Source organism: Pogoniulus pusillus, chromosome 12, assembly GCF_015220805.1.
Source record: "Pogoniulus pusillus isolate bPogPus1 chromosome 12, bPogPus1.pri, whole genome shotgun sequence".
Taxonomy (NCBI): Eukaryota; Metazoa; Chordata; class Aves; order Piciformes; family Lybiidae; genus Pogoniulus; species Pogoniulus pusillus.
Window position 1 is genome coordinate 28,001,676 of NC_087275.1, and position 25,077 is coordinate 28,026,752.

The following is a 25,077-nucleotide window of genomic DNA, read 5'->3' on the forward strand; positions in this document are numbered from 1 at the left end:
TTTGTACTTTCTGTAAGCTCAGTGCTAGATAAAGGTTGCCTATTTTAATAAACACTTAGATTTCAGGAACCATGTTATTCTTGGTTATTACTCTTAAAAGAGAAAGATTTAAAATGGCTGTAAAATGTTTCTGAAATTCCCTTATTTAGGGTATTGGATATTTAATGTAAGAATGCTCTTAACCCAGCTGGATGCATTCCTGTGTGATCTGGTCTAGGTGATCCTGCTCTGGCAGGTGGGTTGGACTGGATGATCTTTTCAGGTCCCTTCCAGCTTCCTGACATTCTATGAATCTATGATTAAGCCTTTGGAGTGAAGTTGGTTGCAATAACAAACAGAACATTTTCCTTCCTTCAACAGCTCTTAATCTCAATATATTAATGTTTTATCCCAACATACTAATATTTTAGTAATCTGAGCAGCTTCAGAACTTATAAATACATTGCAAAACAAAAAAGAAAGGTATGGGGCCTGACTTTGTAATTTCTGCTCTGTCTACTTGATGATGCTGTAGGCTCTTGAATCCCACCCACAAGGCATACTAGTTCTGAGCAAAGGTCAAACTTTCATAGAATCAACCAGGTTGGAAGAGACCTCCAAGATCATCCACTCCAACCTAGCACCCAGCCCTGTCCAATCAACCAGACCATGGCGCTAAGTGCCTCAGCCAGGCTTTTCTTGAACTCCTCCAGGGACGGTGACTCCACCACCTCCCTGGGCAGCCCACTCCAATGCCAATCACTCTCTCTGGGAAGAACTTCCTCCTAACATCCAGCCTGTACTTCCTCTGGCACAACTTGAGACTGTGTCCCCTTGTTCTATTGCTGGTTGTCTGGGAGAAGAGACCAACCCCCACCTGGCTACAACCTCCCTTCAGGTAGTTGTAGAAACAAACAAAAACCATAGGAAAACTCTTTAACAGCTGAAACATTTCTAGTTGTTTTGCTCCCCAGGGCAACAGCTTCAAGTTCTGGAGCACAAACTCAAGGCCAGCTGGAGAAGTGTGATGCTGCTAACATGTCTTCTTGCAGGGTATAACCAACGCTCACGAGAAATAGCCCAGAAAAAATACATCACAAATGTCAGCTTGGTATCCATGTTAAATTCAGTGACTCTCAAAGGAAGGACACAATGTGCTCTCCAACCTCCACTCAGGAGGCTATTTAGGAAGGGAAGAGTGAGGTTTACAGAGGAAAAAATGCAGAAGTACTTGCAGCATTTATTATGCAAGGAGGCTCATTACGAAATTGATGCCAGTCATATCAATTTCTTACTCAGCTGAGAAATAGGCTAAAAAAAAAGTGTTCTAATAACAGTAAATCAAATAAGGGGTGGGTGTGAAGGAATATAGTTACTTTGGATAATAACCTAAGCTGTTCCAGAGATATTTTTAAATCAGTGACAGATTTCTGCCATCCTTTCTATCACAACAATAGAAGATGCACCGAAAACTCTGTGCCAGACTAGTTACAGCTGCAAAATCATTCAGAAGTGTATTCATAGAATCATAGAATCAACCAGGTTGGATGAGACCTCCAAGATCATCCAGGCCAACCTAGCACCCAGCCCTAGCCAGTCAACTAGACCATGGCACCAAGTGCCTCATCCAGGCTTTTCTTGTACACCTCCAGGGACAGTGACTCCACCACCCCCCTGGGCAGCCCAGCCCATTCCAATAGCAAATCACTCTCTCTGTGAAGAACTTCCTCCTAATTAGACATATAGAGATACATCTCTATATTAGACATCTAGAGATATATATCTATATTAGACATAAAGAGATGTATCTGTGCTGTGCGGATAGGCCCCTAAAAAAGCAGTTGCTTGGTGTAGGTCAGCCACAGTACAAAGCTTTGCATGATAAAAAAAAATGACACAGTCAGTTAAAAAAAAGATGTGGGTATTTGGACTTCTTCACTGGCAGTTATCCTATTTTTCACCTTACTTTAATTCTGCATTACTCCCCCACCCCGCTCCATTTTGGATTTTAATTAAATTCTCCTAATTTTTATATTCTTTTTCTTCTTTCTTATTTTTTAGTTTGTTTTTTTTCTTTTCAGTTCAAGAATGAAAGAAGCCTGCTTACCAGACCAGTTTCCCCCAAATCTCGCTGCTGTATCTATAATTTAAATGCATCATTAATGCACAAGATCCAAGGAAAACTTAGTGAATTTTAATCAGGCGGGTATAACAAGCTTTCCAATTATTTTGAAGTTGATTATCACCCATTATGCAACACACACATGCTTTTCCCAGCTGTGTAGTAATAGGAAACTCCTAGTCTGCATCTAAGCCTAACAGTTATTTAGCTCTGGACCAGATCGTATTGGAAACGTTTGATGTCGGCTGCCAGGTGAAAACTGTAGCCCTACTAAAATGCAGGAGACATTTCACTGCTGCTCTCCTTACAGCCAAGATTTCAGCTCGTCATAGACTGCAAATATGAATTCCTTTCCTCTTTGCTTTTCCAATTTTCTTCTCCCACACACATCAATCTTGCACTCATTCACCTTTATTAGATTTACTCTCAAATCGTACCGCTGCAACTGAGAACAGAATCGGACCCAGAAATGAACTTTGTCTTCACAATTATTTAGCTGAATACTGCACTTTGTCTTCACAATTATTAGCTGAGTACTGTACAGAGTCCTTCACATCTGTGCAGCTCATATGTACTGTCCAAATAACCTATATACTGAATTTCCACAGGTTGTGCAACGGAGTCCTTTAGCTTTATAGGACTGCCCTGATTAGAGAGAGCCTTATAGAAACAAAGCACCACACTTGGGTAATTCACGTGCATAGAATCCACATACAGGCAGTAAGTTAGTGACTGGTCAGAATAAGTTTGTCTGATCATCCCACTCTGCAGTTTTTAAAGTGCTGTTTGCTTATGGCTAAACCTTATGTGTGGCTATTGCATGCACAGTTCCCGCTGTGTCGTCAAAAACTGGAACCCCTTTGCCAAAAGCAAAGCAAAGCAAACAAAAGAAAGAGGATGAAACCTAAGCACTAGGGCAAGGACAAGTTCAATTTTTTTTTTCTTTTCCATTTTATTTTGTGTTCCAACAGAACTTCTGTCAAACATAGACCATGTGAAGACGCAACAGTTTCCTTCACTCTTCCCCACACAGAGCTGTTCGTCGAGGAGGAATACTAAGGAGGAATGTTTCTAAAGCCACAGACAGCTTCTCTGTTTATTTCAGGTACTGTTCTGTGATTTGTTTCCTTTTTTTTTTCAATTGTTTTGTGTTTTTTTTTTTTTACTTTTTCTTTTGTTTAATATTATGACAAAACATTCTAAGAAAATTGGTTTTGTTTTTAAGTAGTATGAATATCAAATAGTATCCATCAATCCCTGAATCATGCTATTCAAAGTGCTTTAAATCTACACTAAAAATAGAACAACAGAAAATGACTCCCCGTGTGGCTAAGGGAACATCTACTGATCAGCTAAATGTGACTGTGGTCAGAGAGTTACATCCTACACTTACTCCACATCCCAGTCTTTACCACGGGGAACGTAAAGGCGGGGGAGAAAGGGGTAAAAACAATGCATTGCTTTCAGAGGATCCTTGGGTATTTGGCATCCGGTTGAATGAAGGAAATGCCTTTAGTGCCTGACAGGTGTCTCTACAAACAAATAAATAACTGCTTCCTTATGCTATGAAAATAACCAAATGTGCAAAGCTCTTAACATTTTATCTGGCCTGGCAGCTCCATTTCCGTTTTGCAGATGTTTGGCACTTGTCCAGAGGGAGACACCGTAATAAGGAACAGAGTGTAGAAAAGAACTTGAGCAAACTGTCAGAGAAATAAGCAATTTTTAAGCAAATAAAAATCAGTGCCCATCCCATCAGCTCGTTGTGTAGCTACCGAGCTCCACCAGCGTATTGTGCAGATACCGACATTTCTCGACTTTCACATCATGAACATAGTCATTTCCACCCACAATGTCAGCTCTGGATTACTCTCACAAACATCCTCCAAACTGCAGCTTACCTGCTCTCTACTCATCACTTCTCATTAAGAAGATCAAAATATCATAAGCTGTACTTTTGTTGTTTCATTGTGACAAGCAGGATGAACAAACCCCACAGTTCCATTGTGTCGGCCAACATCATTTAGCTACCATACAATTCCCTAAAGCTAATGAATTACCTAAATAGCCTACAAGGTCTGTCTACCAGGGTAGCAGCTACCTTTCTGCTAGGGCAATCACAACCAGGACTATATGCCAGTGCTGCAGTTAGTAACTTTACATCAGTTCCTCTGCTCTCTGCTAGCAGAAACTAGCAGAGAGCTTGGCCTGGATATGTTGCAGAGCTACAGCACAGCTCATTTCTCTTTCTAAAACCAGAAGGACCTTTTCCATTCTTTAGAACATAGATATGATGCCTGTTTCATTTGTCTAGATGTAAACGTAGTAGGGTTTCCTTTTTTCTTCCCTGGTAGCCACGATACACACATTAGTTGAAACTCCTTAGAGATAGAATCATACATAAAAAATAAATACTAATTTATTTATTCATCAAAGTGAATAAATTGGTTTTTATACTTCCAGGTCTGATTTAAATATTAATTTTGTGTAAATAAAGTTTATTCTGAAAACAGTGTTGGTATTCATGTCTTGTCTCTCTCTTATTTTTTTTTTGCCTGAGATCTTACTGAAATCATGTTGAAATTCATAAAATTTTACTTATAATTACATGCTAAAACCAAATGTTAAAAAAAAAAAAGATTTCTTAATCCTGAATATATCATTTTAAAGCAGATACAGGTTTTGGAACAGTAAAATACAAAGGGTCTCTGTAACCCAAAGCAAAATAAGGTTTTACTTTGACTTTTTTTTCCCTTTTTCTTTTTGCTTTTCCTTTTTTTTTTAGAAAATAACATTTTCTATAATACAAAGTAATAAACCATCTACAATACTGTCTCTGTATTCCCCTTTGGTTTGGAAGTCATTGCTGTAAGGATCAGCAGGACTCTCTGCACTTCAGCGCCTATTGCCTCGCTTGTTTCACTTGCCTGACAATTGCAAATGGTCTTATTTGAGGGACTTTGAAAGGGGGAAAAATAATAATATTAATAAAAAAAAAAGGTTAAATGTATTTAAAATCAATTCCACGACCACATGGATGCTTTTTTCCCCCCAGGAGCTGTTAAAAATAGAGTTTGCTCTTGTATTTATAAAAGGGATACAACCGACTTAGTCTTCAAATAATAATTAAACCAAAATAAAACCAACCAACCAACCAACCAAAAAAACCCAACCCCAAAACCACCAACCAAACCAAACCCACGAAAGCAAAAAATCAAAGCATCTCTAGTTTCTATACACTCTGTAGTGACTACTGTGAAGCAACCGATACAGATTGAGTATATTCTGTTGTTTGACAGGTATCTACCAAGTTACATGTTAGATGGTCAGACTGTAGTGTTACCCCGAATGGAGGTCACTTGTAAAGGCAGGAGAGGAGCAGTGCACATTATGGGAATAGAAATGAAACTGGAGCTTTCAGTGAGGGATGGGGTCCTTCTAAGAACAAATATTCTCCAAAGAGAGGTGAACTGCAGCAGGCATGGCCTTCAGGAATCAGGCTAGGCAGGCCGACAAAATGGATAGTGCTTCTGATATCAACATAGCTTTGTCCAAGCATTCCCAAGAGAGGTTAAAAACAAACAAACAAACAAACAAACAAACAAACAAAAAAGGTCTAAAACTATACTAATGAAGCCAAAAGGTTTCCTATCTATACAGCAGTCTCTTCATTTAAAAAAATGTAAATATACAAACTCCAATGACATATAAAACAAAGTCGAAAATGTGAATGGGAAGAGACATGAGTAAAACAGGAAGACTGATGCTACAAAGAAATTGCAAAAACCATATGTACAAGACCCTGTTTTTCCTCGTGTGTGTGATCGATTGTAATGCATGTTTAACAGCAGCAGTCGAGGATGTAGTTCCAGGCACCGGACTGCAGACTCAGCTCCTACTCAAGGGAGTGGACGGCCCCTTGCGTTTCAGTCACCAAATGACACTCGATATACTGGTCTCCCGTGGCAAGAGGGGGAGTATGGCACTGTTTGTGTGAGCCTCTTCTGGGTTCTGCTCCCTGTTAGTTTTTGTCTGTGGCCGCTGGCCGTTTATAAGTGTCATAGGGATGTTGCAGTAGGTATGCTGGTTACCTATTGAGGTAAGCGGCAGGGTGCCGGTTGGAGGTACATCGTATTCATAGCTTCTATAATAGTGTTTCTGGCGCATCTGTGAATGATATGTGTTATGAAAGGTGGAGCGCAGGTCTGGATGGGCAGTGGCAAGAGCAGTGGAGGTGGCAGCAGCCATGGAAATTGCCGAGACTGTCTGCAGTTCCCCGAAGGGCCCCTGCTCACTGACATCTAAAACCTGCTCATGTGTGATGGGTTCAATCCTCTTAAAAGGCATTTCGTACTGTAAACGTTTCCAGAACTTGGAATTTAACTTGTTACATTTTGGTCCGTGCCATTTAATGACGGTGAGGAGCTTGATGGTATGTTTCAAGGCCTCCACCTCCTGGTAGTTCATAACTCCTCGTAGTTCACTGCATTCAATTAGTATCACTTTGATTTCTCCTGTGACTAACATGTTTCGAAGCCTCGTTTCCAGTTCAAAGATGCTCCAGCCTCTTCTTACCACGTAATTTGGAGTCATGACGATGATGAGTCGCTTGCTTTGGTCTACACATCTTGCCACATCTTCAATGTAGGCTACAAAATAAGACAATTGCTCAAAAATAAGTCCAAGAAAACACTCTGCTCCAACAGACTAGGGAGAAACAATAGAAGCAAACCATTATTTGTTCCTTTAAAAAGACAACTCAGCCTAGGTGAGACAACAGAGCAGCAATGTTGTGTTTCGAGGTCTTGGTCTCAAACTCACATAATACCCTAGCATGTTACTGTAGGGTTAGATGATTCTTTTGCTTTCATGCCTCCACCATACATCCACAAAACCAGTGTGATGTCCTCACAATTAATGTTCACTTTGCTGTAGGTTAAAAAAAAAAATCTGTGCTATTGCCTGATGCTGTTCTTTGCCTTTACCAAGCACTCATTCTTTTCTTTAGTAAAACATATTGATCTTAGTAGATATGTCTCCTATGAAGGCGGCTGATGGAGCCAAGGTTGTTCAGCCTGGAGAAGAGAAGACCTAATAGCCTCTTTCCAGTACCTGAAGGGGACTAAGAGAAGGCTGGAAAAGGACTATTTACTAAGGCCTGCAGTGACAGGACAAGGGGCAATAGTTTAAATTAGAGAAGAGCAGATTTAGATTGGGTGTTAGGAAAAAGTTCCTTACAATGAGGGTAGGGGAACACTGGGACAGGTTGCCCAGGGAGGTGGTATCCCTGGAGATAATCAAGATGAGGCTTGACAGGGTTGTGGGCAATCCAGAATTAAGGATATCCCTGCTCACAGCAAGGGAGTTGGACTAGAGGGCCTTTGGAGGTCCCTTCCAACCTGGGTGATTGATTCAATGTGGTTACATTGAAGTTATGAAGAATACTGCAACAGCTCAAGAGAAAAAAAAATGCTGCACATAGTTTGGAGTATGTGAAAGAAACATGAAAAAGATCTGCTTGTACCAGCTGGAATCCAATCTAATTTTTAATATCTGAGAATGATCCAGTACCACCATTAAACATTTATGTGCAACAAAAACTAACAGAATTCACTATTTTGCTGTGTGGTAGGTGAGATTGCTCAACCTTTGCCTTAGGCCAGGGACAGTTTTTTATTTCCTGCCTGAATTTCTATAACAAATAATTAGAATCATGAGTAGCTTTCCAGGCAACCTCTAAGGAACTGAAAACCAAGGCCGCTGTCTTCATTCCAAGATGTGCAAACTCCCAAACAACTCTGTGAAAAATGTTAGTCTTGTTCATTTCCATTACTTATGCATGCTCTATTTGCACTGTCTCACCTTTAATAAATATAATACACTCACTAAAAAAATAGTCCTCTTCCCTGGGAAATACACAGTTAGTACATCTGGGGGCTTATCTCCACCATTCTCTGAGACAAGGGAGGAAAGATGACATTCTGAAGGACCAGGTCAATAGGTTGAGAAACGATACTAAAACAATTGCAGCAGTCACTGCCTTTGCTGCTTAGGAAACACAGAAACATAAAGATGTGACTTACTTCCTGTAGGAATCAAATCTCTGTCTGGTATGAACAGTTTGTATCCATAATGCTTTTCAAGCATATCTGGTAGGATCTCAAGAGCAAATCTCTCTTCTTCTCCAGTTTCTTGATTCCACTGGTCAGGATCCACTTTGGTATAAGATAGATATGCATCGTAGTCTTTGTTGTCTAAGAAAAGAGAGGGATGAAGAAAGTAAGTTAGTTTGTTTATTACCTAGGTAATTCCCAAGAAATTGTTTCACAGAATCACAGAATCAGTCAGGGTTGGAAGGGACCACAAGGATCATCTAATTCCAACCCCCCTGACATGGGCAGGGCCCCTTCCCTAGATCAGCTGGCTAGAGTCTCATCCAGCCTGCCCTTAAACACTTCCAGGGATGGGGCCTCAACCCCCTCCCAGGGTAACCCATTCCAGGCTCTCACCACTCTCCTGGTGACACATCGGTGACCACTTTCCCAGGAATCAAAATGGCTTAGATAAAATGGCAAGCTTTCACCCTTTCTCCACATTTATGAATCCATTCATCTTCCCTGACCTGCCTTGATAAAGGTAATCTCTATTTACACAGGTTCTAGGGAAAGGGGATCCATATCCATAAACATTTGCTTCAGGTCCATATGAAGGAAATCCACTCAACTGTTGGGTGACAGATTGTGAGAACAGAAAACAAAATGTCAGTGAAAAGAATTTGGAATCTTCTCTAGCTTGAAAAAGAAAAGCATGAAATGCCTAAGGTAATGTGCAAGTGTCATGGTTGCATAGTAAAAACATTTTAGTCTTGCCAGATCTCTACAATAAATGTAGGGCCTGGGGCTGAAATGTTCTAAGCATATGTGTAGCTTACTTGTAAAATTCATTGGCTTTCCTGCTCTGAAGTTAGTGCCAAGCTTAAATCTTTGCAGCATCAGCTCTTGATAAGGCAATTTAAATCTCTTGAATACTGAGTGCTTAAATTTGCAAATTTAATGTTGCACTAATGTACTTTTTTGTTACTTAATGGTGTGTTATTCCATTCCAATATGAGAAATAAATGTGCCTGTTTCTTAAACGTGCTTGGTGAGTCTACTTGAGAGACTGCATCAAAAGAGCCATCATTCATTTTCATTAAGAGGTCAATAATGCCAAGTGCTCTGGAACTAATTCAGCAGAAGAAGAGGTCACATTTTTACTTTTGTTGAGAAGAAAGCAGGAAAAAAAAATCAATGACAAGAGCAATGAAATGTTAACATCCCTCTAATTCTTCCAACAACACTATGCACAAGCTGTTGAGAATATCAACTGCTTGTAACAGAGACCTGATTTGAGTACTCAACAGTATGTCCCATGTAGCATTATATCCACTCAATGCTATTTACTGTGTCACTCTTTTCTTCCTTTGCCATGGTTGTGTACTCTGATAGCATTATTTGGAAAAAGCTGAAACATGCAGGATAGGTGCAAAGAGTATAAATGAAATAAGTGAAATGGTGCTAATCTTAAAGAGTCTACCCTTCCTTCTGAGGAACCATGCATGCTGTGCTCATTAACATATGCAGATGACAAAATTAAGATGGCAGAACTCTAACTACTTTTAAACTCTCCAAACTTGTGAAAGGATGACATGCTCACTCTCTCCCCTGCATAATTTTCATGTGATGTTATCTACTGAGCTGTTAGAGCCACAGGAAACAAAGCTGACAAACAAAAAGCAAACAGCAAATTAAGGAAGAGAAGCACTACCTTCTATGCTTCTCTTTCTGTTATTTTTCTTCAGGGTATTTATGAAACCGTGGTCCTTACCAATACACAGTCATAGAATGGTTTAGGTTGGAATGGACCTCAAAGATCATCTAGTTCCAATCCTCTACCATAGGCAAGGACACCTTCCACTACAAACATGAAGTTTCTATCATTAAAAGTATTAAAAGTGGTAACATTCTTCTTTAAACGTTCAGTGAGAGATGTTTATAGAACAAGGTGTTGATTTTCTCACTTCCTTTGGTTTCCTAAAACCTGAAGGAATAGACAGCTAAATGACACCAAATGGATCAAGTATGAGGTTAGGGGAAATTACATAGCAGGCTTTTGTTTCTACAATAGAATCATAGAATCAACCAGGTTGGAAGAGACCTCCAACATCATCCAGGCCAACCTAGCACCCAGCCCTAGACAGTCAACCACACCATGGCACTAAGCACCTCAGGCAGGCTTTGCTTGAACACCTCCAGGGACAGTGACTCCACCACCTCCCTGGGCAGCCCATTCCAATGCCAATCACTCTCTCTGCCAACAACTTCCTCCTAACATCCAACCTATACTTCCCCTGACAAGACTTGAGACTGTGTCCCCTTGTTCTATTGCTGGTTGCCTGGCAGAAGAGACCAACCCCACCTGGCTACAACCTCCCTTCAGGTAGTTGTAGACAGCAATGAGGTCTGCCCTGAGCCTCCTCTTCTCCAGGCTAAACAACCCCGGCTCCCTCAGCCTCTCCTCATAGGGTTTGTGTTCCAGGTCCCTCACCAGCTTTGTCACCCTTCTCTGGACACGTTCCAGCACATCAACATCTCTCTTGAACTGAGGATCCCAAGAACCAATTTTGCACACAGGAAGGTCAAGAAGTTAGTGGGGAAATGACAAAAAAAACAACAAAGTGATGATGTAGCAGAACCATTTTTCTGTTGTCAGCTTGGTAATGGCTACATCCATAGGACATGCTCGAGGGCAGAGCTGTTCTGTTGCAGGTCTGTGAGTAAAGATGAGAATGGATCACTCCTTAAATGGCTACATAATATGAAATAATACAGTGTTCAAGCTGCTTTCAAGGCTTAGGATATTGTCTATTAAGATAGTTTGCATACTCTTCTTTAGAAGGAAAATCATTCATGCTGTGCCAGTGGTTTGCTGCATAGGTAAATACCACACTAATGCATTTATCTGAAATACACATTGTTCATATCATGGAGCTTGCAGCACTTCCTCTGACTCTGACTGTATTATCCTATATTGCCCAGAACATTTGTTTTCACAGAATCATTGAGGCTGGAAAAGACCTCTGAAATCATCAACTCCAACCTATATCCTAGCACCATGACATCAGCTAAACTGTGCCACCAAGGGCCACATTCAATCTTTTCTTTAACACATCCAGAGATGGTGACTCCACCACCTCTCTGGGCAGCCAATGCTTAATCATCCTTTCCTGTGTTCCAGGCCTTTCACCAGCTTTGTGGCCCAAAGAAGACCATCACAGCTTTTTGTTTTCTTGACCACTCACTGGAGCAGGCACTTAACTTGTGAAAATCATAGAATCATAGAATCAACCAGGTTGGAAGAGACCTCCAAGATCATCCAGTCCAACCTAGCACCCAGCCCTATCCAAAATATTAGATCTCAGCACATCTGCCTTTTCCAAGAAAAAAAAACAATTCACCATAAAATTCCTGATCTGTTCCTAATCACAAATGAAGTCACAAAGGACTTGATCTTACTCCTTAGAGTATTGTGTAGTACGATAATTACAGATTTGGCCACACAATAAGTTCAGATACCAGATGATACTTGGTGTCAGAAAAAAATAGGGCAAGAATCCAAAATTAAAGACAAAGCTTGTGGCAAATGAAGCTTTTTCTTCAATGAAGCCTAAAAGGCTTAAATGAAGCTTTTCTTCTTCCTCCCAGGCAACCAGCAACAGAACAAGGGGACACAGTCTCAAGTTGTGCCAGGGGAGGTCTGGGCTGGATGTTAGGAGGAAGTTGTTGGCAGAGAGAGTGATTGGCATTGGAATGGGCTGCCCAGAGAGGTGGTGGAGTCACCATCCCTGGAAGTGTTCAAGCAAAGCCTGGATGAGGCATTTAATGCCACAGTCTAGTTGACTGGACAGGGCTAGATTGGCCTGAACGATCCTGGAGGTTCCTTCCAACGTGGTCAATTCTATGACTCTATGATAATGAGAACTTCCCCAGTTCCTCTCATCAACAAACAATTAAGTTTGCTACGCGAGCATCTTCGGAATGAAAATGTGATTGATTGTTACTTGCACTTTGGCTTTAGATATGGATTATGCCATTTCAAAGATTTGTTTTTGTCAGCCTGCTGTGCATTAGCAATAAGCTGGAATACAGTTACTCTCTGCCTGCTTCCTCCCACACCTAGGAAGAAAAATACCTGCTAATAACCAAAAGCAGGGATGTTGATAGTTTAATCAGACACCTATATTTTTCTTTCCCATGGAGATTGAAAACAATTATCTATGTATGCTTTTGTATCTGAAAGCACTCTTATTTCCTTAACTATTTCAAGATTCTTTATGCTTTTCAGAAACACCTCACAGTAACTTCATGTTTTATTGCCTCCAAGTATGTTGAATAGTGGTATTATATAATAGTTGTCCTGAAATTTAGTGCACGCAGCTGGATGTGCCATACAATATCATGCAACAACAATAGTTTGAAATGTTTTGGAGTAGTAAGTTTCTCCTTGCCATTCTTTGTGAATGGACAAGTAATCTCCTGCATTTATGTCCTTAATAGTTGCTTTCTGCTTCCTACAGGGAGTATAAAACTAGGATGGGGTTTTTCAACTCAACAGCTTCCATTTCTGTGAAGTTTTATTGTAGCTGTTAAATGAAAAAAAATGAAACAAGATCTAAAGCAGATCATATATGGCCAAATTCAAGCAAACCTGATCAAATATGAAAGTCTTTATTATTGTATGTGGAAGCTCTGGATTACTTCATAGAATCATAGAATCAACCAGATTGGAAGCGACCTCCAAGATCAGCCAGTCCAACCTGACAGCCAGCTCTGTCCAATCAACTAGACCATGGCACTAAGTGCCTCATCCAGTCTTTTCTCAAACACCTCCAGGGACGGCGCCTCCACCACCTCCCTGGGCAGCCCATTCCAATGCAAATCATTTTCTCTGTGAATAACTTTCTCCTAACACCCAGCCTAGACCTGCCCTGGCACAACTTGAGACTGTGTCCCCTTGTTCTGTTGCTGGTTGCCTGGCAGAAGAGACCAACCCCCACCTGGATACAGCCTCATTTCAGGTAGTTGTAGACAACAATGAGTTCAGCCCTGAGCCTCTTCTTCTCCAGGCTAAACACCCCCAGCTCCCTCAGCCTCTCCTCACAGGGCTGTATTCCAGGCCTCTCATCAGCTTCATTGCCTTTTTCTGGACATGTTCCAGCACCTCAACATCTCTCTTGAATTGAGGAGCCCAGAACTGAACACTTTGTCACAATAGAGTCAAATACAGTCCATGCTCAAGGTTTAATGCAGTCTACAAGTGTTTCTGTCAGCCCAAATCCACCCATGCTGTATGACTCTGATCAAAATAGGCTACGAGGAACAAACTTTGCTACATCACATCAGCTGTTCTATGGAGTTGAGAACAAAGCCACTTGGTAATGATCGTGAAATTGTGCTCAGTCACAGGTCTGATAAAATTGGATTGATCTTACAGGTAAGCATTGAGGATGAAATCCCAGCATCATTATAGAATCACAGCATCATTTAAGTTGTAAAGAAGACCTTTAGGGTCATGGAGTCCAATTGTTAAGCCAGCACTGCCATGTCCAACACTAAACCATGTCCCTCAACACCACAGCTATGTATCTTCTAAATTCCTTCAGGGAAGGTGACTCAGCTACTTCCCTGGGTAGACTTAACAACACTTCCTGCCAATAAATGTCTCCTAATATCAGATCTAAACTGTCCTTGGTGCAAACTGAAGCCATTTCCTTTTGTCCTGTCAGTTGTGACTTGTGAAAAGCGACTGACACCAACATCTCTACAACCTCCTCTCAGGTAATTGCAGGGAGCCTTTTCTCCAACCTGTGCAACCTCTCTTCCCCCAGTTGCTCCTTGTAACACTTGCTTAGACCCTTCACCAGGTTCACTGTTGACTCTCCAGTGGCACCTCGTGTTGTGAGGGGCCCAAAACTGAACAGTTGCTGTTTGTTATTGCAAGAATGTGCTCAGCAGCAGTCACTTAAATGCTCCATGCAAGCATAAAATGAAACCCAGGCACTATATACATCTGCTTTGTCACATGCAAATGAGATCTCTGGTAAGTAAATTGCTCTCAGATATCTAAGAGTATGCATGCTCCTTTCACAGCTACACATGAAGAAAGAGTAAGCTGGTGTCTACAAAAAAGATACTTAAAATTTCCCCATCTACAGGGACCAGGAAATGGATTCAGCTTTGAATTTGTGTTACGGATGTACCTGTTTGCTAATGGTTTCCACGTTGCTCTCTACGAAGCAGTTTGAGCCTTTGAGGCTTTATTAAACCTTAAACACTGCAGAAGCATATAGGGATGAAAAATAATTCTTAAAAAAGAAAAGGCTCTTCATGGAGTCAATTTTTTTCCCTATCAGTTATGTCCAAGCAGATGACTGATTTCCAGCTGGTAGGAGACATTCTAGCACAAGGTAGATGAACAGATCATAATGAAAAGAAATCCCACAATGTCATATTTCACAGTGAATCTTATTCTAATTGTCAGTTGTTTAGTGGCATCCAACATGGGGCTTGACCAGAGCGCTGACAAATTGTCCAAATACTCTAATTCTGTTTCACTCAGCTGAGAGAGTATCTCAAAGGGGAAAAGAAAAGAAATATGGGTGAGAGACTTCTGAACTGGAAAACTTCAATGAAAGTAATAACAAAATGAAATATCTAAGTATATATATAAACCCATCATTGAACCCAGCACTCCTGAATGACAATTAGCCACCATCATCACTGATTCTGTGGACAGGCACTGAGGGAGTCCCAAGCTGGACTCTGAGGTAGAAAGAAACTGGATTCAGGAGCCAGATTCTGGAACTGGAACTCATGGATCAAGATTGAAGGCAGAAAGGACAGAGTCCTGCTTGGACATGTGAAGCTTTGACTCATTGGCCAGAACAATGATGCTAGTGACTATTGGGCAGTTTCATTTTCAAAATGAAAAAATCCCTGCCAGGAGACAGTATCACAGTGTCACAGTATCATCAAGGTTGGAAGAGACCTCATAGATCATCAAGTCCAACCCTTTACCACAGAGCTCAAGGCTAGAGTCAGAGTTTGTCTGCATTCTTTCCCCAGGAGCCAGGGGAAAGTCCCCTGAAAACATCTGGGCACTGTCTGGACTGTGGCTAGCCCCCATGGGGGTAATAATAACTTGTGAGTAAATGCTTAAATGCCTCTTTGTAATTCTCTACTGCCATCACAGTATCACAGTATCACCAAGGTTGGAAGAGACCTCATAGATCATCAAGTCCAACCCTTTACCACAGAGCTCAAGGCTAGACCATGGCACCAAGTGCCATAGAGTAGAAAGAGCTTGAGCCCATCTACTGGGCAAGTGGCGTATTGACCACAAGTGGCATTTGACCGTGGGAATCTTCTCTTCCAGTTCAGTTATTACTAGATGTAGATATTATCCATAGAATGTTTCCATTAGTGGTCAGGGGTGTCCAGAGTTTGGAATATCAAAATTCATAAACAACATTAATTTAGGAAAATATCATCTCACATCAATTAATTTCCCCTCTGCACCACCACAGCAGGATCACCTGTACCAGATCCCAGAGGAATGCATCCAGGCAGGATCTGAATATCTGTATTTTAGATCTTATAAAACAGCAAGAGAGAAAGGAGCTTTTTCTCTGAATTCAGAAGTTTCATGGGCAGAATCCAGGCACTCCCATATTCAGTGGAGACATACACTGAGATTTTATTGTTTGAATTGCAGTTTAGGTGTAAATACATCAACAGGAATAGTCAAAAGAAGCAGTTCTCCCACAATAAAATCATAACCAAGTAAGAGGAAAATCCTTTTTCTTTTTTCTTTTTCTTTTTTTTTGCAACCAGTAACACACAGAAAGATGGAAGTTGCATTTTTCTAAGTGTGAGTTTAATAGAATTTGAAATTGATATTCATAGAGCAGGGTTTCTTATTGCCAGAGCTTGCCAATAGCCTCAAGGAATACATACACAGTGGAGAGTCTGCTGTTGCAGGCTTATGCTATGTGTCCCCAGGGGAGAATCTGTAATTGCATAGTCACTAACATAGCAGTAATTCCTGTCTAGCCCTACCTGCACAGCATAATCATTAACACAAGTGCTTTGGTGGTATCTAACCCATTGGTAAAAGTTATATTTGAATGCTAGTAGCTAAGTCACACTGAAAAATTAGGAGTCTTAAAGCACTGGCTTTCCTTGCTGCATAGAAGTTTAATGGGATGAAACTCAGGAAGCCACAAAGTACATCTTACCAGTTCTTGTCTTGTGCAGTTAATAAGATATTAATCTGGGCAAATCCATAGGTCTGTCCATGAACCTTGCTATTTTTTTGCAGCTAAATAATATCAAGGGAAAAAAATCATTATTACCTAAGGACTTCCAGGTGCAACAGAGAATTCAAGGCAGCATTGATTTGCTTCAGCAAGCAGCAGAAACTTATCTCTTAAAGAAAGTGCAACCAGTACAGCCAAGAAGCAGCTACTATGGATGTCATGTATAGAATCCAAACACGATTTCAGGAGTTTAGAGAGCTCAGCAAGGATATGTTTTAATCACAGTAGGAACACTGTTATATTTCATCAGTGAGGGGCAGAGGCAAAGCAGCCATCTGCAGAACTGGAAGTTAAACTCAAGAATTCTTTAGCTCTGGCTTCCAAGTGCTTTCCCTGCCTGCACCTTAGCTGCACAGAGGCTTTATCTTCCCTCAGTTCAATAGGGTTTAGTTGGTAAGGAAAGCTGAGAACAAGATCATAGACGCCAGCAAGAACTTCAGTCTAACATTGTAGAAACAGCTGATGGAATGGGACCTAAAGGCACCAAGGGTCATTGTGAAGGTCATCATATCAGCTCCTAAGTAAAGCTCTCACTTTCTAGTTATCATTTACCTACAAGGTGTTTTGTACCTTAAATTCCCATCAGATAAATGCTATTTATGTAAATTCATTAGAAAACTATTTCATAGAATGGTAGAATGCCAGGGGCTGGAACATGTCCAGGTGGATCTTGAGTATCTCCAGAGAGGGAGACTCCACAACACCCCTGGACAGCCTTGTCCAGTGTTCTGTTACCCTCGCAGGGAAAAAAGTCCTCCTGATGTTTACATGAAACTTCCTATGCTTCAGCTTCCACCCATTGCCCCTTGTCCTGTCATGGGGCATCACTGAGCAGAGCCTGGCTCCATCCTCCTGGCACTCACCCTGCACATATTTATAAACATTGATGAGGTCACCTCTTAGTCTCCTCTTCTCCAAGTTAAAGAGCCCCAGCTCCCTCAGTCCCCCCTTATAAGAGAGATGTTCCATTCCTTTAATCATTGTGACTCTGCACTGGAAACTCTCAAGCAGTTCCATGTCCCTCTTGAACTGGGAGGCCCAGAACTGAACACAGTACTCCAGGATGTGGCCTCCCCAGGGCAGAGTAGAGGGGCAGGAGAACCTCTCTTGACCTACCAGCCACAGCCCTTCTAATACACCCCAGAATGGCATTGGCCCTCCTGGCCACAAGAGCACATTGCTGGCTCATGGTCAACCTCCCATGAACTAGGACCCCCAGATCCTTTTCTCCTTCACTGCCTTCCAACAGGTCAGTCCTCCATACAAAAGCTTCCACCAACCTAAATGGTTACTGATGTAACCAGGTAGAGGCTGCTGCATAAGCTGTAAGGGTTAAATATTTTGTTTTCCTCCATTTCTCACAGTTTCCCCATGCCTCCCACAGAAACGAGTGTGCCAACCTGAGCAAAACTGATGTGTCTAAAGCTTGCAAAGGAAAGAGAAGCTGCAATGAGATTTGACATCCTGAAGGGCTTGTTCTGTGATCAGTGAAGAAATGAGGCATTGCATTTTAAAAGAGATTTCCAATGAAAATTTTAATTGGCCCTCATTTAAAGCATTTCAAACCCTCTCTGGGTACAACACAGGCCACACAGACACGCACCAGAAAAGTAAGCCTGTGATGTTTTGCTGTTTGCTTATCTGCATGCTGCCCCAAACTCTGACAGAACATGGGATAAATTATGTATAATACGTGGGTGCTTTGCTGTTGCACTGCAGGAGATGCAGTTAGGAGAAGATATTTAGAGTTCAGCTTTTTCTGTCTGTGAGGAACCAGCTAAGCCAGAGAGGATCTGAATGTATGGCTGCAATTTATTTCTTCACAAGCCATGGCTCGGTCTTCTGCAGAGCATTTTCTCTGTCTTCTTGCTTTTGCAAGACTGTTAAGTGGAAAAGGTTGCACAAACTTCACTGGCACAACAGGTTTTATGCAAGTTGCTTGTCTATTGGATACAGTAGGTTCTACAGGTTTCCATTTGGAATCTGTAATTAGTTTTCTTCTTATTTTGCTGCAGTTAAGCATCTGAGGTGTCAGTGTTTGCATTGGTTATCTGAAGAGAATCTATGCTTTATCTTAACAATGATCTTTGCTCAGAAGGATAAACTGACTGGATATTGGGTTTTGTGGGAATGCAAAATGAAGAAGGATGTGGGATTGGAGTGAAGAAGGATAATAACAGGCGGATGCTGACCTTGGTTCCCACCAGCTGCTGCCTACCTTATCTCGGAAAGGATAGATAATGGACACCTCGCTAATGAGGAAACCAAGGCATGGTTTATGCTGATGGAGTGGGTTGTCCTTGACTAATTAAGCTAATAATGTGCTGTGCTAGTTTGAAGCAAGCTAGAATGTTTTGGTGAGAGAAAGTAGATAATTGGCTGTGAAAGGAAAACAATGGTTATGTCTCCTTCCCTCACAGTCTTGCTGAGAGGTATGGGAACAAGAAAGTAAACATTAGATAACACTTTTCACCATCTTCTCACTCTGCTTCTGGCTTCAGACTGAGCTACATCTCCCTACCCTCGCTGCCACTAACCTTGCTCCTTAACCTCTTGGCTGAACCACTTTTCTTCCTAGGACTGGGGTAAGGTTGAGAGGGGCAGAGGGAAGGTGCAGGGGTGGTTGAGAGCCCCTCCTGGGGACTCAGGTTTCTGGGAGGGGAGTTGTGTTTCTGTATTACTTTTAACTTGTCTATTTCTGTCTATAACTGTATATACTGTAAATATCTGCTTGTGCATTGTGCTAGCTGTAAATAAATAGCTTCATTTATATTCCTGGAGTCCGGCTGAGTTAGCTGGGGTACCTTCTAAAGTGTGGGGGGGCGGATAACACCCACACCACCACATGTGCCTTGTGGCCCTGAGGATATTTACTGAGAGCAGAATGATCAATAAAGGTCTCTGGAATAATTCACATTGAATTGTCTGAAGTCCATGTGGCATTGCCTTTGATCACATTGGTCTGTGGGGCCCTGACCAGGTTTACTGCAGCAAGCGTTTTGCAACAGGTTTTCCTCCTTTTCAGTATCAGAACAGGATTCTTTAGAGGTCAGGTTTTTATTGTTTAAAATATGGGATTAAAGTATTGCTGCTCCCAACTGACCAATATTTGGGAGGGGAGAGAGAGAGAGAAGCATGTAATACCTGGTAGAGTAAATCTGCAAATGAATTGGAATGCTTTGAGAGAACAATAAATAACAGCTGCAAAAGTAATAATCACTGGCAGTTATTGAGATAGAAAATATTAAATTGCCTCTATTTAAACAAATATTAATGAAACTACGTTGTGGTAGGCCTAAGCAGGCCAAAGTAGGCTTATACATGCCCTAGCTTGCCCAGACATGTTTTCCTCCTCTCCTTCCTTCCGTTTTGGGGAGAAGCAACTGTGGGAAAGAGGACATAGAACCTGGAGCCATTCAGTGTAATGACTCTGGCTTGCCCAGACTTGTTTGCATCCTGTGGTAAACAAGGTACACACACTTAACTTGTGTCTGCCTTGTGCAAAGCCTATGACTTTCCCAAATTTGGGCAAAGCAAGCCTATGGCTTCACCTGATATGGTCAAGTTTGGCTAACTGCCATTCTGATTGGTTATTCTGTGTCCAAAGGTCCATTAGTCTCAGGCTACATTGATAAAAAGAGTTGTGCAGGTAACACAATGTGCTTTGCAGTTGTATTTGTGCTTGCTTGCTGCTACTGCCTACTGCTATTGCTCACTGCCTTAGTGCACCCTGAACTGCCTGGAAACTGCCTGCCTTGAGTTTACCTGGAACAGACCCTAAATGCCTGATCACGTGATCAACCTGCATAGCCAGCATGACATTGTGCTAAGACTGCACATCGCAAGACATCCTGCCTACACCTGAAAGCCTCCTGCCAAGACAGGAAGTCCTGGAGATACAAAAATCATCCAGGTCAGAGATTGTCTGCCTTCTTTCCCCAGCACTCTATGTAAAGCCTGGGAAGAATCACTTCCATTTGGTTCCAGGGAGCATTTGAGGGCTATCAAGGCAACCAGACATCTATCTTCCTCACTAAGCACCTCCCTTCTATGATTGAATCAGAAATCCCAGAGGCTGAGACAAGACAGTAGCAGAATTCCCTGAAAGCATTTGCGTACTGTCTGAAGCTGTAGCTAGCCCCATGAGTTAGAAGATAATTCTGTGAGTAAATACTTAAAGCTTCTTGCAATCCACCTTGACTTCTGCCATAAGCAGAAAGGAGCTCCCTGAGTCCATCTGGTGGGCAAGCAGTGTATTGACTGCGAGTGGTACACTGAGCACAGGAATCTTTTCTCCCAGTTCCAATTAATGTTTATATATTTTTGCAAGCTATTCCTAGATCTAGTTATTCCTCTCTACAACATTTCCATGACTGTGCAAAGAACTGATTATTATTGAAATTAGTGATTGAGGAGGGGCAAGAATCCTGAATACCAAAATGAATAAACAAGATTAATTTTGGAAAATATCATTGTGCATTAATTAATTACTCCTCCATAACAAATTATTGATGCATAATACAGTACTCATATAATTAAATGCACACAATTCATGCAAGTAAGCTTGCTCATTTAAATTGGGGGCTGCTTTGTGAATAAAAGAGGATCTCAGCTTCTTGGGAAAAGGAAAAAAGTCTGCCAGAATCCTCCATGAGTCACAGTCCCTCTGGGCCTTAGTTTCTTCTTCTGCAATATAAGGAGAATAACCTGTTTTTTCCCCCCACTGAGCTGCTATATTAATGCATCCTTTTTGTAAATCCAATAAAACCACACAAAATGTTCTTGGACTTGTTGTTCTGAGCGTTTTCTATTTTGAATCCTTGAGCATTTTTAGATGGGAGGCAGAAGTGGGTCATTCCCTAGTGATCTTATTATAGAAGTCTTTCCCTTGTATAAGGAACTCTAATTCTGATGGTGCTCTTCTACCTTATTGGTGACAGATTTGGCCAGCTCTTGTTTATCTACACTTATTTATTTTAATAGGTCACAGTAGGTTCTGGCCACAGGCTATTGCTTTGAACTGAAAAATAACTTTGATTAGTATTTTGGTAATAAAGAAATCCTGTCACCAAAGATGTAGTAGTAACACAAAACTATGAGAAATTCTGACCCAGGAAACCAAACTTCATTAATCTGAGCTCGCAGCTCAACCCAGCTTGCTGTTCCTCAGCAGTTTTGATTAGTAGGAGTAGAGGCAAAGAAGACCTTTTCATTCAGTGCTTAAAAAGAGAAGTAAATAAAATGTACACATAGCAGATTGCTTTTGTTTAGGCTGTTTCCTGGAATCACAGAACACCTTTAATGACCATTATCTGCACTCTCAGTGATTAATTAAATGAACTCAAGGAAATAAACTGCTGGGTACATTCCCAAACACTGGGTACAGTTTACTGAAACAGATCACTTTAAACAAGTAGTAAATTGAGATTCACTTCAACCTCTACCTATTTGGCAAATACAATTAGAGAAGACACTCCCCAGCTTATGGAGAAGTGAAGGCAGCCTTCAGCACTGACAGAAAGCGAACATCTTTAATGCACTGATGTTGGTAATTCACATTCAGCACTGGGAATAAAATTCTAGAGGACATAGATGTCTTCTGGAGCTCCAGAGAGCATCGTGTACATCAGCTCAGCAATCACTGCAGCTAACATGCTCTATGAGGAATGCATATTCAAGCCATTGCTTAATGCAGTGAGAAATAAAAACTGTAGTTGTTAACACATCTTGAAGTGAACTGAAATTTGGGCCTTGGTGGAGAGAAATAAAAGATAAGACATATGTAGAAAGTAGGAAATGTATTAAGAAGCTGCCTTACCTCCATCTAGTTCTTCAGCTCCAAAATGATTCCTGTAGAAGAGCATGATCTCTATCTTGTAACACTTGTAGAGAGTCACTAAACAAACAAGCAGCAGCAGAATAGCACCAAGCCCACCAGCAAGCTCAACTGTGTACATCAGCTCTGCAAAGAATTACAAAATGCAATAACAAGCACATTTCAAACAATAGAAAGGTCAGCAGCAGACCTCACAACTATGCTAAATATTAAAATCAAATGATGAATGATGGGATGCATGTATTTCATTATAGGGCCCTGGAAGAAATACCTAAATAATAAGCTTGTTTATTTATTTGATTGTTCTCCTTTAATAAACTTGATTTTCCTCTGGTAATTGCATCTGGAAATTCCACCTGAACTTCTGATTTTGAAAATTACAGTTTCTGGGATGGATGTGTGTGTATGAGAATATGCAAAGGACACTGGATAACTTCCTTCTGTCTCTCTCTGTGGATAGATCACAGTTCACTCTACACAGGTAAACACTTTATATTCTATTTACAATGAACGTAGAGGCTAATGTTTCTTTTTTTTTGGGAGGTCTAGGGTGCAATCACAGCCTGTCTTTTATTCCACACACAAATAAGGTGACTTCAGTCTACTGGATTACACTGGGAATTTGACTTCTTTAATTCATCAGACTAAAATGCTAAAGTTTGGTTTTGTTTCAATTTTTTTTTCAAAGTATAATTTTAAAGTTAAAAACAAAACAAAACCAACCAACCAACCAAAACTAGAGAGATGTGAAGATAAATTATCCCAAGAACCCCACAGCTTTACATCTCAGTTATGTGTTAATATCTTCGACGCAGTTTCCTAGTGTTGTGCAGTTCATCTTTATTCTTCATGTTTTGCCGGTGGCAGAAAACATCCTCATTTGTCTCCACTGACACTCCCTTTCAGATCATGACCCTCCAATGTCTTTGTTGCACTCTGCCACTGAAGACTCACATGATGGATTGAGGTCATTGTCACTTAGTTCTGTTCCTCAGGACAGGGACTCTGGTTGAATGTGGCCATAAGTGTCTACCAGCAGCAGTATTCTTAGTGGGGCCACTTAACAGTGCATGAATAATATGGCATCACTGACTTTCACCTAGCTCAGTTTTAACTGTTATATGATCTAGGAAGCTGTCACCATCCCTGGAGGTGTTCGAGAAAAGACTGGATGAGGCACTTAGTGCCATGGTCTGGTTGATTGGATAGGGCTGGGGGATAGATTGGACTGGATGATCTTGGAGGTCTCTTCCAGCCTGGTTCATTCTATGATTCTATTCTATTCTATGACTCTATTCTATGATAGCATCCATGGTTTTGTTACTTTTCACATGCTTATTGACTGAAAATGTACAATGTTTAAAAAGGAGGGCAGATGGAGGGAGAACATTGCTAAGAATATTTTAATTTGAAATCTGAGATGGCAAATCTCAAGACAGAATCACAGAATATATCTGGTTGGAAGTGACCTCAAAGATCATCTGGTCCAACCTTCGACCCATCAACACTAAATCAATGTCCCTAACCACATGCTGCTTGAGCACCTCTAGGGATGGTGACACCAGTAATGCGCCAAGCAGACCATTCCAATGTTTGAGAACCCTTTCAGTGAGGAAGTATTTCCTAATATCCAGCCTAAACCTCCCCTGGTGCAGCTTGTAACCACTTCCTCTAGTCCTGCCATTTGCCATCAAGAAGAGGAGACTGCCCCTTCCTCCCTCCACTCTCCCTTCAGGTAGTTGGAGAGAGACCACCCAGTCTTTTCCAACATCACTCAGTTTTGAGCAGTACCAAGAGGTCAGATTTTTGAAATTTAAGACAGGTAGTTTGCTTCATAAATAAATAAATAAATAAATATGTGTTGAGGAAGGTCAGTTCTGTGTTATTTGCCCACTATCCAGTGGGCAGCTTGCATCTGAAGGGAGAGGGGTAGCTGTGAAGTAACCTTTATTATTTTTATGTGGTTATGCAGATATTCTATTCCAGCACCACACAATTCAATCACAGATACAAAAGGTTAGAAGAAATAGTGACAATTCCATTTATTTTGACTGTGTCTACTGAGAAGCACACATTTTTATTATTTCGAGGCAACTGTAAAAGGATTTCATTGCTCTCTAGGAGACACTAAAACTGTAATAAAATAAAATAAAAAGGCATTTATATTCCATGTCATTCTTTCCAAAACTGTGCTGGAAACTCTTTTGTGTTCGATGCTTTTTAAGACTGACACAGTTATTTCCAACTTTCAGTACTTTCCTGGTCCACAGAGGGAAATGTTATTGAAATATCCAACAATTAATCTTTTTTTTTCCCCATAGACAAGTAATACAGTAGTTTAGAATATAAATGGAAATGGAAATTACTCTGCACCAGCTTACTCCACCCTGTTTATCATTTTTGTACTGTAGGTGATGCAGCTGTTCAACAATAACTAGAAGAAAGGTTTTAATACTAAGATTGCTAGGCAGAACATACTCTGTGTGCATGCTGTTATGACTTATTGCAAGCAAGGAAAAAACTTTACAACTGGAAAACAAAAGTTTTTCTAGATTAATGACTTTTGAGAGTCAATGGGGAAAAAATCCATAGGTAGCAATCTGTTCTCCTTCAGCATACCTGAAATCTGACTGATGCATCACATCGCTTATTCCATCAAAGGTCCCCTCTTACCTATCTTCTTCTCCATAAAGTAATTCAAGTTAATGTCTATATGCTTACTAC

General features: G+C 40.9%; 1 protein-coding gene across 1 annotated transcript in view; it reads right to left on the minus strand.

Annotated features, from left to right (window-relative positions):
* Positions 1–2,151: 2,151 nt before the first annotated feature.
* The window catches only part of IL1RAPL1 (interleukin 1 receptor accessory protein like 1), a 679,666-nt gene continuing 656,740 nt past the window's right edge, over positions 2,152–25,077 (minus strand). Inside the window, exons 9-11 of the mRNA XM_064151980.1 lie at positions 22,336–22,479; positions 8,185–8,355; positions 2,152–6,750 (exon numbers count right to left, since the gene is read on the minus strand). Of these exons, the coding sequence (XP_064008050.1) occupies positions 6,032–6,750; positions 8,185–8,355; positions 22,336–22,479 (1,034 nt within the window). The 3' untranslated portion in view covers positions 2,152–6,031. The remainder of the gene's footprint in view (positions 6,751–8,184; positions 8,356–22,335; positions 22,480–25,077) is intronic.